General features: G+C 27.7%; 2 protein-coding genes across 8 annotated transcripts; one reads left to right on the top strand and one right to left on the bottom strand.

Moving 5' to 3' along the window:
* Positions 1-593: 593 nt before the first annotated feature.
* On the bottom strand, positions 594-5801 carry vap (RAS p21 protein activator vap). Its single transcript, XM_035861738.2, has 15 exons — positions 5512-5801; positions 4750-4931; positions 4421-4602; positions 3874-4271; positions 3643-3788; positions 3237-3570; positions 2725-3068; positions 2447-2638; positions 2226-2375; positions 2102-2150; positions 1806-2024; positions 1489-1721; positions 1275-1416; positions 1041-1184; positions 594-970 (listed from the first exon to the last, which is right to left on the bottom strand). Exons 1-15 carry the CDS (start codon positions 5557-5559, stop codon positions 893-895), a joined length of 2841 nt encoding a protein of 946 aa, XP_035717631.1. The 5' UTR covers positions 5560-5801; the 3' UTR covers positions 594-892.
* A 137-nt stretch (positions 5802-5938) lies between these two features.
* gry (trafficking protein particle complex subunit 11 gry) lies at positions 5939-13817 on the top strand. 7 transcript variants are annotated; one of them, XR_014981811.1, is made up of 23 exons: positions 6402-6545; positions 6754-6952; positions 7020-7189; positions 7252-7440; positions 7509-7676; positions 7741-7908; positions 7994-8198; positions 8271-8444; positions 8519-8597; positions 8691-8745; positions 8909-9116; positions 9248-9453; positions 9526-9837; positions 9935-10140; positions 10210-10346; positions 10423-10635; positions 10706-10866; positions 10938-11160; positions 11225-11333; positions 11407-11483; positions 12152-12272; positions 12915-13168; positions 13699-13817. XR_014981811.1 is itself a non-coding variant. In XM_035861737.2 (21 exons), exons 2-21 carry the CDS (start codon positions 6761-6763, stop codon positions 11578-11580), a joined length of 3279 nt encoding a protein of 1092 aa, XP_035717630.1. In that variant the 5' UTR covers positions 6402-6545; positions 6754-6760; the 3' UTR covers positions 11581-11721. The 7 variants fall into 7 exon arrangements, 1 of the variants encoding a protein (XP_035717630.1); XR_014981807.1 differs by lacking the exons at positions 6402-6545; positions 13699-13817 and adding an exon at positions 5939-6073 and having other exon boundaries at positions 6751-6952; positions 12915-13393; XR_014981808.1 differs by lacking the exons at positions 6402-6545; positions 13699-13817 and adding an exon at positions 5941-6073 and having other exon boundaries at positions 12915-13393.
* The last annotated feature ends 1322 nt before the right edge of the window (positions 13818-15139 follow it).

Below are 15139 nucleotides of genomic sequence, written 5' to 3' on the forward strand. Positions count from 1 at the left end.
CCACAATAAACTGTAAATGAAACAAATTTACTTGTTTTCTCATAGTAACGTCAATTTTTTTTATTGTTTTATCATGACAAAGTTCGTAGAAAAATTTATTACGAAAAACGAATATAATCAAACATATTTACGAAGTACATTGTACACCTTACATATATGTATAGTTATTATTTGTCTTTATTATTATGTCTTTAATGAAAACATATTCACCTATATAGTTATATGAAAATTATACTGTATGATCATCACAATATTAACAAAAGATGCAAAATACAATTTGGCAGTTAACGTTATTGAATAAATTCAAGTTCGATTAAACTATGTAAAATTTTGATTGGTCGATTGAACAAACTTCGCTCTCATTGGAAATTAATAGACAAATGATATGCGTTCTCTTACAACACATTGTTGTATCTTTAAATAAAATGTAAAAGCGCGCACAAATTGAAATTCGCAAATAATGTATTTGGTAATCAATTTTAATGCCATTTTAAAAAATTGTGTTTTTACTTCGAGTTTTATATTTAAGAAATTTATTTAATCAAGGGATTGGAAATAAGAAAGAAAATTTAAGAGAATTGATATTTTAATTTGTATTTATTTTCGAGCACCTAAGTAAATATAAAATCATTATACGCCTATATGGTTCTGTATGTAACTATATCACTATCGTATTACTGTCGTTATAACTATTTATAGAAGCTATCCTCTAATTACATATGAAATAGTAAATGTAGGCTTGTGTGTATACAGTAATATATATGGCACGTCAGTCTGTACGTTTAATTACTTATATCACTTAATTATACTTATTAAATACTACTGAATCCGTCATGAAAGTCTGTAAAGGTTTTATTGTGTTTGGCATTGTTCATATTTAATGGCTTTAGCACTACCGTATCATTTCCATGTACTTTTGTTTGTGCTTGCTAAGCATTTCAGTCACTGTTACCAATTGCTTTATTGTTGGCTGCAAAATACGTAAATTTCCATAAAATTTATTATATATAATATTCTAAATAAAATATAATTGAGCTTACTTGTGTTTTCGACAAAACTTGTAGTTCCTTTAAATGAGAAACACAGATGTGATGTAATGTCGCCAGATCTCTTGCAGTATCCGAGACGCAAGCACTTTTACTTCTTGGATCGGCGCCTTCAGATTCTGGTTTTTCAGTTACATTCTAAATATAATAAAGTATTATATTAATCATCATACATATCTCATTACACCATATCATGTACTAATTAATATAAATTATAGTAGAACTCACGGATAACTGATCCAGAAACACAACCATTCGTTCTTTATTTTTGAGAATAAAAGGATTTACGACTTCCATATATGGCTCTTTCCCACCAAATTCAACCAAATTAGCCAAATTTTGCAAACATTTTGCCACCATCACTAGTGATCTGTGCAATAGTATTATATAAAGGAAAAAAAATAAAATAAATCTATTAAGTACAACATGTATGCATCGTTACCTTGCTGCTGTTGGAGGCGGAGGTTCTGCTATCAAATTGAATGACCTAGGATTCAAAATAGCAGGACAAAGTAAACGTAAAAATATAAATCCACTGACTACTCGTGTCCTGACTAATCTTTCATGTGGCCATTTTGCAACAACAGCTCTTTGTAGGCAACCGCAAATGTATCTTAGAGTTTTTGGACAAGCATCGGGACTTGTAAAAATGCTTAATGTCACTTCATCCAAAACCTATATTTTAATTAAATTTTTGTTAAAAACTACATAATTCTTTTATATGCGTATACATTAGAAAATGTTAAAATTCTAACACACTTGTAATAAAAATTCAGCATTGCTACATGCATCTTCAGGTGAATCCATTTTAGTAGGATTCAATTCACAACTCTGTTTACTTTCGATTAATTTTACGATGGTATCGCGCAAAGCAGCTTTCAAAAACGAAGTACAAACTGATTTCATATATAAATCCATTAAAGTTGTTGTGAGACTAGCAGCTCTAAATAAAGTAGGTGTTTCATCTTCCTTATCCACCTAAATAAAAATACAATAAATAATGATAGCGATGTATTAATTCAAATCAATTTATATATTATCTTTTTAATACCAACTTCTGCTTGATTCAAAGAACGTAAGAGATCAGCTTCTTTTCGCTCATGTCTAAAATATAAATGATTATTCGTAATATTTTTAATACGATCATAGAATGTTAACGATAATTGAAAATATAAATACCTGAATATTCGAAGAAGACTATTGGCTAATGGTACTCTATCAAGATGACATACATCTGCCAAAGCCCTAACAACGTGAAGTTCTGGATCTAACAATAATTCCTGTAGGGGACTATATTCTTCCGGAGGCATTGCCAAATCATGTCTATACCTATAGTTAAACAATAAATATATTAAAATTATACAATTCCTCGCGATATACACTATACATATATTATTTACCTCAAACGTAATCGTAATGCTCCCCACTCTCCAATTGGTGTGACGCCTGATAATGGATACCATTCATCCATTTCTTCTCCATTGGTTAAACTGGACAGCTCTACTGTTAATTCCGCAACTTCCGTATCTTTACTGCGTTTGCCTTTGTTGTATAATGTCAAGGAAAATGACATAACGTCTGGTGGTACATCCCTGTTAAGTAACTTACAATAAGAGCATCGTCATGGTTGTATTTTAGTAAATTTTTTAACTTTTTAGTTCAACGTTCGGATACGTACTCCAGAATGAATTCTTCATCCCAGAGTGGATGTAATCCAGTCTTAACCTTTGTGCGTGCAACTTTTACGTTGTTTAGAGCCACTATGATGAATGGGTTTGGTACTAGCTTATATGGAAGTCTATGCGCGTCTAGAATGTGCAGATGTAATGAACGCAATTCGCGGAGACGAGCAACCTTCGGTGCACGTGTAAGTTGTGATACACATAATGGTTTCAAGGCATTAATCCAATCTAAAGCATTTTCCGAATTTGGAGCAGCCAGATAAGTTATCGTGGCCAAACATGGTAAAGCACGTTCAACTAATTGGAAGCAATGAGGCCTATCAAACACACTTTCATGGACCTAAAAAAACTATATTTCAGCGATATGGTGAAATATTATGTACTGATTCATGCACCAATTTATATGAAATATCTTGACATCGTTAGTATTTTAGTTAAAATCCTAAACTTAATACCCTATGAATTGTATATCTGAAATACTCTTATTTCAGTATAGTATACAAATTACCTGATATAAATAAGCACAGCTTAAATCAATGAGACCTTTTGGTTTTGTTCTCTTAGGATTGTCATATAAATAAAGATGTGTATCAGTAGCATCTACTAAAAGTACAAAATACAATGCTTTCCATTTTTTGTTTTTCTCTGATTTTTTTTCCAAATAACCCTGCATTTTTATTCCTTTATTTTTCTTTACGCCAGATTGCTCACGACATTCTCTAAGAGTTGCATAAATTTTTTCTGCATGTTGTACTTCTCTATTGACTCTTACACTTCCATCAGGCTCAGTCACCATTGCTTGGACTAATGTATGTCCTTCCACTATTTGTTCCTTTCGATATCTATTACATTATTAGTAATAAATTATTACAAATAATGAGAAAAATAATTCATTATAAAGAGTATACAATTACCTATTTATTACAGCATCCAGACATTCAAATGTTCTACCACCCATAAGATATCTCACACCTTTCTTTTCTATTCTAAATCTTTGTATTTGATTATTAATATGAAAGAAAAGGGAGTAATCTCCTGGACTGTTATCAGATGGTCGAACCTTTATATAAAATTTATTAAAGAAATTGAATGCGAGTAATAAAATAATGTTAAAATTACGTAAGTTAGAATACTCTCTTTCTTACCAAAAAACTTCCAGGACCTGCTTTGACCAACATATCAACAGCTTCGCTTTTTGTAACATTTGGATGGAACCAAGAAAATACAGTGTTTGGATCAATAGAGTCATCCAAATCCTCTACTAATTCCCGGAAGATAAGTCCTTGTTCTCCAGTTCTATGAGCAGTAACCCATAACCAGCCATCACCCATATCATTGTGAACAAAAAATATATCACCCTTTTGGAAACTTAATTCATCCGTATCAGGCATTTTTGTGTATGGCAATATCGCAACTATCCTCTTTTTGTCATTCACAGGCTCAGGTGGAGGTGTTGGATGTATAAGTCTTTCTCTCTTTAAAAGATCCGAGCAATGAGTATAATAAGCAACAAGGTCTGATAAACTATTAAATTGACGACCTCCTGCAAAATATATTGTTGCTCTTTAACACCTTTCATATTTACATGAAAATATTGTATTGTAAATGATATCACAAAATCTATATGAAATATAACTTGCATCAAGAGTACACTTGCACTGATGTTATTCCTAATGAAGTATGTGATCCTACCAATATAATAATCTCCACACACAGCCGTAATTCGAAAATGATTAATTCCAGTTCTTCCAAAATAAGATAGTACGTAACTACCAGGCTTTCTATCACTTTCACGAACCAAGTAACTTCCCATTTTACTAGCATCCCATAGTCTTTCTTCTGCGGTAAATCTATCTAATCTTCCATGGTACCATCTATAGATAATTAACTTATTAATTTAAATATTAATATTAAAGGGAATGATATATGAATTATTATTCAATTATAAATACTTCACTAGTGTATAAAATAGTTTTAAATGCCATGCAAATTTAATGACAAGAAAAATGAAATAATCTCACTGATTTTCTGGAGGAGCAGTTAACAATGTAGCATTTGCACTGTCAGGTTCTTCTGTATCCTGTATATCATCAGGTATATTTTCTAAGAAAGGATCAAACTCATTTTCCACATTCAAAGATTCATTCTGCCCACCATCTTCACTTCCAGTACTGGGTGAACCGCCTTTACTACTATGATCCATCTATAGAAACAAAAGAGAAACAAAAACAAAATATATATATATATATATATATATATATATATATATATATATAATAAAGGAACAAATTACGAAGAATATGTAATAATAAGATCTTAGTTCAAATATTTAAATATCTTAACATTTTTATATTTTTAAGTTAATATATTAAATATGATACAAAAGAAATAAAAGTATTACGCTTAATAGAATGTTTACATTAACTTATTTGTAATTAATACAATGGAATGAATGTAAGTAATACAAAGGGTAACAAAGAGAAATATATACATGTTCTTCATTAGTACTAGAGACATGGATATTTATACAAAATCATTATATCCTATTATTAAAAAATTTATCTAAACAATAAATAAATGGAAATTTCACGAACATTAGACAATGAATGGAAAGAAATTTTGAATGAGAATTAATAATAGCTAATTTTTATAGCGTGAAAAATAAAGGCTTCGAAAAGATGAAAATTTCTCTTTACTTTTTTTTTTCATTCAATAAAAGAAGTTTTTTCTTCAAATAAAAATCTAAATAATTTCAAAGGAATAATATAAATGTATATACGTACCTTAGTGTTATTCGATACACTAGGTCCTCCACGTACAAATTCTGCCATTTTATCAACATGCACTCGTTCACACACACGTTTATTAAAAATTCGAAGTCTTAAGTAAACAGCATTCGTCTTATTGCACCCTTTCTTTCTACATCTATTTACAAAGATAGGCTTTTATCGATATAAAATGTATTGACGTTTCCAGGCTGCCATTTTACTACCGCACACGCTACCCCAAAATACATACAATCAAGAGAAGATCTTCATCAGAAAATGTCAGATTGTAAACAGCGAATCAACTTCCTATGGAATACGTTAAATTTTGATATCCAGAACAATGTCACCAACTTTATTCTTCTCAAATTCCCTAAAAATATATTTAACACCAGTGGTTCTAAAGAGACTTTATTAATGATATATCTTATGAATTTATATGTAACATTATCCTATTTAATTATATACATTTTTGGTAGACATCTTTCACAATAGCGATTCAATCCTTGGATAGAAAAAATTCTTATTATTTTAAGTTATTCACTAGTATTACATTCTTTTCTTTTTATATCTTTATAATGTAAGTATATTATTAAAATATATCAACAATGGAAAACATAAGATAATAAATAGTACGCAGATTCTCTATGCGTTGAGATTGGTTAAGACAGAGACGATCAATATTCCTTATAAAACTATATTTTTTATATAAAGTAAATAACTATTCTAATTAATTATGTTTAATTTCATTTCATTTTTTAATTATACAATTTTTTAATTATATAAACAAATATTCGAGTTTAATTGAATTGAATAAGTGACAATTTTTAGTTTTCATTCCTATTATTATTAGAGCGCTACTATTTATTTCCGGCGTATTGTCGATAATACAGATCATGATATAGAAATAGAAAATGAGTACAGTTATTGTGATTTGTCGTTGATTTTTAATACAATCTGTCAAAGAAAGTGTATACTAGTATTTGTCCTGTGTATAAAAAACAAAACTGGAACATTACATTAAACGTTCAAATATACCTTACAGTTAATAGGCAAAGTATCATTATTTATTATTACAACAAAATATAATTCAAGTTGCATTTTGCATTTATTTTTATTTCAAGCAATATATGCAAATATATATCCTTATAAAATAATAATAATATAAATATATATATATATGAATTATTTTCATTTAAATTTATGAAACAGATAAAATGTATACGTAGTTATTATTTGACTACATTTTTATGTTAGCAGTGAATCAATGATGTTTGATCTACCATCAGAATTAACTGCTAAACCATTAGCTTTGATCGGACTATCTGGTTTAGATATAACAAATGTTATCCATCGATCCATTTGGGATGCATTTAATAATAATCGTAGACCAGATGGTACTACTGTTCAATTTATGTTATTAGGACCTAAACATGAATTTCCTACTGTTAAACCAAAGGTACATATATATGTGCTATTTTATTGTATTTGTAGCTTTAAAATATAATAATGAATTTTTTGTACAGAGAAATTCATACGAATGGTATATTCCTAAAGGAATCTTAAAACGTAATTGGATGAATAAATATCTTAATGAGATTCCAGCAGTAGTTGTAGTTTTTTATGATTTGGATTGGAATGATCCATTGTGGAATGAAAAAAAGATAGAATGTGCCTCAAGAATACAATCACTCAGGTAATATATATAATAATTTATATTAAAATTTAAACTAAAACATATAAAATATCTTTTAATAGAGCTGCCTTAGAAGGAAGAAGTACAAAAGTAGCACTAGTATTGATACAATGTAGTGTACCACCTCCTCCAGATTCTGAAGATATAGTTGCAACGGAACGAGCAACTGCCTTGTGTGGTGCTTGTGAATTACCACCTAATTTACTTTATGTATTACCTCATGGAGATCATTTATCAGGATATATATCCAGGTATAATAACAGAAATATTTTATTTCTATATATATTATCAAACTTAATGATATATTTTTTTTTAATAGATTGGAGACTGCATTTTATCAATTGGCACAAAATTTCTATCATCATGAATATCGTATTATTAGAAGTCATCGCGATCAATTAAATAAAACCGTTCATCAATATTTATTTGTACGTCATCAATTTAAAATGGGATTCTTAAATGAACTAAAGCAAGATCAACCTCAAAAGTAAGAATCCCAATATAAATGTTTTTTTATTTGATCTCAATTAATTTATATTATATTTTTACAGACATTATGTCCAAGCATATCATAATCTCTTTGAAATAAGAATGGTAGACACTAATGCATTGGAAATAAAAACTATTGCTGGTTTTATAAATTATAAAATATGCAAGATAATGTTTAGTTTAAATCTTCCAAAAGATGCTATAGCACAATTTAGACTTCACACAGAAAGGTTAGAAATATTTCTGAGATATTTATAAAATTTATAATAATATTCAATAAAAAATCAATTCAAATAATAATTTTCGCACATATAGGTTTAAACTAAAAACTGGTCCAAAAGAATTGATATTTGAGCATCATGCTTGGATGAGTAACCAGTTTTCAACATTTGCAGAATTATTTGATGATGCAATTCGACAAGGTCTTCCTGCAGTCCAAACTCAACATCCTGGATATTATTATCAATTAGCTGCACAACATGCAAGCTTGAGACAATCGGCATGTAAAGAGTTATGTAAAGTATGTAATAATAATTTATTGAATAATATTATGTTTTATCTAAATAATAACTTTGAAAAAATGATGTTATAGAATGTAAATAGTTATCCAGATCTAGATCCATTAGCTGGGGAAGAGAAACTTGAATTTTATGGGCAACGACCATGGCGTTCTGGAAAACTAAATGTAGAACCACTAGATACTGTTAAAGAAACAGCTGCTATACAAGCATTGCAATATAAAGAGAAAACAACTGTAAATCATTCTGTAAGTTTGATATATTTAACAAGACTTTCATGAATATAATAAGTTATGATAATTTTTATTTATTACTGTTTTAGATGATAATCATTGGCTTGTTGGGAAATGCAATTTCTCAATTTAAAATATATCGATGTCCTAGAATGCGCAGATCATTAGGTATAATATATTTCCTCTTTATTTCTTATCTTTTTACTTTTTAGTTAAATATATATATATATATTATCAAAAAGTTTCTATTTGTTGTTGTAGTTGTACAGATGGCTGAAGAATATTATAATTCACGAGACTATGGAAAAGTTCTTACGTAAGTTATATTTTTTGCTTATATCTTTAGTATCTTTTGTGACAAATTTCGAGAGGTTTATTATCCTTTTGTAATATTCAGTAGTCAAAAATTGATCTTGACATTATTTTCTCTAGATAGTTTTCTTGTGTTAACGTCAAAATCATAAAATTTGATTGGTCAGATTATTGATGCACATGTTATGGGAGTATCATGGGGAGAGATGGCCCGTCTTGCTCACAGATATCATAAAAAATGCTTTACGAGCTGCATATTTATCCACAAGTATTCAAGACTACCTCACTTTATCTTTTGAAGCTTTAGGACCTTCTACGACATTCACTAAAGATCAACAAACTGTTGTTTATGCAAATATTATTAATATTCTTCAGGTAAAAATATTAGTATAATTAAATATTAGTATAATTTTTATCTATTTAAAAAATATTTAATTTTCTCATATATTCATCAAATATTTATTAAAGATAGATACTAACAATTTTGATTGACATATATAATATAGAAACGCCCACCGCATCCGGAATCAGATTTACCAGATGATCTAAAACGTGTTGCATTAGAAAAATGGAAATTAGAGTTAAATCGACAAGAACCAATTATGTTTACAATTGATGATAATAATATGACTTCATTTATAGATGTTAAAGCACAATTTTTGAAATCAAAATATATAGTTGATGAGGATGTTATTATTGAAGTAATTATAAGGTAGTTATTAAATTTTATATCTAAATATTTTTAATCATGTATACAGTAATTATTACATAATGTTTATTACAGAAATTCATTTTCTGGGAGTATAGAGTTTTCTAAAGTGTCCGTAACAATCAACAGCCCTGGTTTTAATACAGAAATTGTAGTTGCTATTCCTCAGCACAATAATGTTGATCTTGTATTCTCTAGTAATCAAATTAAAAAATTTTATGGTCAATTTGGAGCACCTCCTTTAAGTGATAGTAGTGAAATTCGTATTGGTACAGTCACATTGTTTATGGGAAATGAAACTCAATGTTGTATTGTATTGAGATTTCCAGCTGCAGGGAAAGAAACAAATCTTTTACATCGTTTGTATCCTGAAATACAATTGTTACAGTATGTAATGTTTATAATGTACATATATATAAACAATATTGTATGTGTGTATATGTAAATATATATATATATATATATTATGGAATTGTTTAAACAGTAGTGGCAAATTCGAAACGATAAAACCATTAGTAACAACAGAAATAAAAAGGAAAGAAAATGATGTTAATATAAGTGCAAAATCTAATAATCCTGCATTAATAGGAGAATGGATACCTATTATAATACATGTAACTGCTGAAAACTATATTACTATAGCATCCTTGCATGTTGGTTTTCAAATAAATGGAAACAATGAACAGTCAAGTAAGTGTTCGAAAAATATTTAACACAAAATATATTTTTAATTTATATAATAATAATAAACTGTTTCAGCTGATTTAAGTTTGACAATGTTAACTAAACAATCACAGGTATTAATTGAAATAGAGAAAACAGATACAAATTGTATAATTGAAAGAACTGTATATATGCGAGCACATAAAGTGGGTAACAGAAATATTACCATAAAAGTATGTAAAACCATATGAACTATTACAGTAAATGTATATTGTATTAATGATAGCTATAAGTAAGTTTTTGTAACAGGTGGAATATTTTTACCCAAATGAAATAAAAGGAAGTAAAGAAATTGTACATTCTATACCAGTTAGTAAACCATTTGAAGTAACAACACGATTTTGTACTAGTCTTTTAGAACCATTGACAAAAGGTTTTATTCACGAGCCTTTTATTGTCATGCCACATATTTCATGTACATCACCTTGTCCAATAAAAATTCTTAATACTTCAATTGAGTTGGTAAGTTATATATTTTTTATTTTGTTATTATTATAATATGAAAATATTATTGTTTTTCTTTTTTGTAAAGGGAGAACTGATACAAAAGGAAAATAATCAAAAAGAAGATAGTATTTTGGCAGGAACTGTACTTTCTGATGGTGAAGCAGGTACAGATGCATATTGCTTAATAGCTAAAGCTGGTAGTGAGCAACCTGTCAGTATAGGAGTGTTTACTATTAGATGGATACGGTAAGTAGTTCTTTAAAAGATTTATTCTACTTAATAATAAATTATTATTAAAACACACATTTTATTTTTAGTGCAAATGATGAGACTGCATCAGAAACTAGTAGTAGTGTAACATTAGCTCCATTGTGGATAGAAGATGCAGTAATTAGTTTAGAAACTAAATTACCAGCTCATGGTTGGGTATGCACACCACTTTACATATCATATATTATACAAAATCATTCTGATTACTTGATCACGTTACGCTTAACAATGGAAGCTAGTGACGCATTTATGTTTGCTGGACAAAAACAGGTAAATTCATATTGATTGTTCTTACACATATCATCATGATTATTTGACTTTGTGCTTTTTCTAGGTTGATATTTATATTCTCCCAAAAAATGAACGAAGAGTAGAATGGATTTTACGTCCACTCGTTGCTGGACTTGTAGCATTACCTATATTATCTCTAACTGTACCTACAGGTAATATACGACAATTTAATAAATATATTTTGTTTTTTCAATTATTTTTTAATTTCTTTTTACATAATTTTAGATGAAGAACATAAATTAAGTAAAGGACGCCTTTCGGAAATGCTAGAACGTTCATTGCCAAGTCATATTTATATATTGGTAAGTTCTTATAAATTCTATGTAATATAAAATTATTTTCTTTTTTTCATATACCATATTCTTTTTACAGCCTAAATCGCAATCTATAGATGATTAAACATAACGTATTTATTTAGAAATAATGGATATATTTTACACATAATTTCATGTGTATTACAAATATATAATATATATTAACATCATAGAAACGAATTTGTGTTTAATATAATTTTGAAATTGAAATTATTTTAACCTTAAAAGATCCTTATTTTTATGAAAATTTTCTTAAATTATATTCATTTTAATATGATATTGTTCGCTTTATTTTAACTAGCTTTATGACCCATAATTAATTCATTATTTGCATCTAAAATGTGATGTCGGTAAAGTATTAAACTGTAAAGATTTTTTACCGTATAAATATCGATCACCGTTACCAACGTTACTAGTTACGTTACAGTGTTTCGATATCATCCTTCATAAAGGACAGCATATTAGTGAAGAAGCGCTTTTAATGTTATAAAATTATTACAAAAATTGATTGTTGATAAAAAAAATGATATTGATAAAAGTGTATATTGAATATTTGTAAAATAAAAAACTTAACACTGTGGTAATTAACTATATGATATTTATATGACACGAATTGATTTAAGTAACGATATATAATAATTAATTAAAATTCGCAGAAATATAATAGACATAGTAACAACGAAGATTGTGATGGACGTTCCTGAGAAAGTTCAAGCTTCTTTAGATTCGCAGCTAAATTTTGAAGAATCGCAACTAAGAAATCAAAAATTTTTAAAGGTATAAACAGTACAATTTTATATTTACATACATCATTAGCATTTTTATGGCGACATAACATACAAAAATATGTTTTAATTCTTTCGAATAATAAATTGTATAAAAAAAAATATTAATTTCATGATTTTCAATTCTATTATTAATTCTCAAATTGTCAAGTTCACATTTATAATTAGTATCTTTAATAAAAAAAATATCTTGTCACTAAATATGTTATGTCATGAAAAAGAATTTAATGAGTTCGTGAACAATTATGAGTTATATTTATGCACACCAATATCGCTTTTTGTGACTCACTTTTTGTATATAGATAGTTTTAATAATTAGCGATAAATATTCAAGTAAATAGTACTAAAATGAAAAAAAAAATGAATTTCTTTACAACGAGAGGAGTGGAATTGTCAGAGACAATATATTCTTTCATCTTGAATTTAACTTTATTTAAAATATATAAAAATATAAGAAATCTATTGATATATGTCTCTGTGTATGTATGTATATGTGCGCGCGTGTCTCTCTTTCTCTCTGTCTGTGTGTGTGTGTGTATATATATGATAACGTATTATAATCTTTTATTAAATCTGCAAATTTAATTAATACATAGAAGACACATAGAAATTATTAAACTATGATACATAACAGGAGTTGGAGCTTTCTAAAGCACGTTTGAGAACTCTCGCAGCTTATACACCTACCGAAGAGGAATTACAACAAGTTGCTTCAACATATCGAAAATATCTTCAAAAGAGATCAAGTTCTTAATCACATTATTAATCTTCATCCAGAGGATTTACAATGATGAATGTTATTACGATCTAATAACTCGAGCCGAACGAACAAACTTTCAATTGAAAAGTTTGTTAATCGTCAGGATCGATGAATCAGATCGTTTAGCGGTAAATTTAACTTACTTATACGTAAATCAGTATAAATAATTCATATTAAATATATTAAATACATATATATATATATATATGTGTGTGTGCGTGTGTGTGTGTATATATATATATACATATATGAAAATGATCCAGTTGAATCAACATTTAAAACTATGATGAAAGAAAATAATAATCAAAAATAATAGCAAATATAATTGTGCCCGCTTAATACTATCATTTTAATATATTTTTCGAATTATATATATATTATATATTTAAACGTATATATATATATAACAGATGAAGTTAATTTGTAGAAAAATTAATAGTTATGATATCAATCAACATATGTTGTTGTACTCTCTATTATTAAGACGACTTGATCTTTTATATTAATCAATAATTTTTTCCACTACAAAAATTAATTTAGAAATGATGAGAATATAATATATATTTCTTCATAATTATTAACAAGAATTATTACTTACACGTGAATCAAAAAATCGAACTGTTATATTTCTTAAATTTCAATTGTGTGTATTCTATAGATTTCGTGGCAGGGCACAATTTTAAAAGAGACAAGTTCGTACGACGTTCACCTGTAGGAATGACATTCATATTCATTTTCCATGTTGTGGCTGCACTATCATCGACAGTAATTACCAGCGCATACAACGTGGTATGTTCGATAGGATAGCCACGTTTCCTGAACTGTCCTGATAAGAGCCGAAGACAATAATTTGTCGGAATGCTACTATACAGTTTTATTTTAAAGTCGTGCTATATACATGTATCTAATCTTGACCTTCTGAAAAAAATATAACTTTTAAATCTTTAAATTTCTTATTATATTATAAATATTATAGGTCTTCTTCGCAACATAAAATCAAACCCGTTATCTTCCATTCTATCCTGGATAATTGCATATCCTAAAGAATTATTTACGCATATATAAAGAAACTACACGTTCATCATTTATCATAGAGCTGATCAGAAATAGTTACAAAGTTCAATTATAAATTTCTAAAAATGCAATGCTATTAAATGATTCTAATTTTATAGAAGTTTTATTTTTAAATCATTAAAAAGTCAGAAAAGGCCAACATCTGTATTTTAATAACTTACCTACATAATTATAAATATTATGTTAATAACACATTTCTATTATAAAAATGTTCCGCACACCTCTAAATATTCGAAGAAACTGAGATAAAACAGTTGTAACAAGTAAAATGTTACTACATAACTTTAAAACTCAACGTGGCATAGCAACGACAACTGAATAAATAAAATGCGACTGTACGACATCGTCATTATGAACCAAAAACATCTGTATCAATATATTTATTATCTTCAAAAATATCCTTTTCTTCTATAATATGAATAAATATATGTTATATATGAAAATTGTTATAATTCAGAAATAACTCTCTTTCCCTTATTTGTGTTATTTTATTACAAATATCAATATATATATATATATACTTTCATTTTGACATGTCCCGCACAATATATAATTTTACATATTATAAGATATATATGATAAATATATGTACATTTTTCTCTTATACATAATATCCATTATATACATATATATATATACACACAAAAACATATTTACATTTGATCAAAATTTAGAACAAAAAAAAATAGGTGAACTGATAGTAAATATGACTTCCATTATTCTTATCGCTTACTCGCGGTTGCATAAGTGTAAGTTGGTATAAGTTTGTTACATTTGACTACTTCCTCCCATTAATACTTTATCGTTTATATTGGTGGGGAACGTAATATCTGCTAAACGATTATTATTATTTTTCACTTGAAGCTATAGCAAAAAATAAATGTCCTTGCAAGCTTATGATGTAGGTTTTAGGATAATATTACTTTACAACACTCATAAGTTTACTTACTCTATTTAAAGCGGTAAAAAATATAAAGATATTTAAAATTGTTACCATGTCATTTTATTTTCATAAATATCGTATG

Source organism: Vespa mandarinia, chromosome 2 (genome assembly GCF_050613455.1).
Source record: "Vespa mandarinia isolate Hongniang chromosome 2, ASM5061345v1, whole genome shotgun sequence".
NCBI lineage: Eukaryota > Metazoa > Arthropoda > Insecta > Hymenoptera > Vespidae > Vespa > Vespa mandarinia.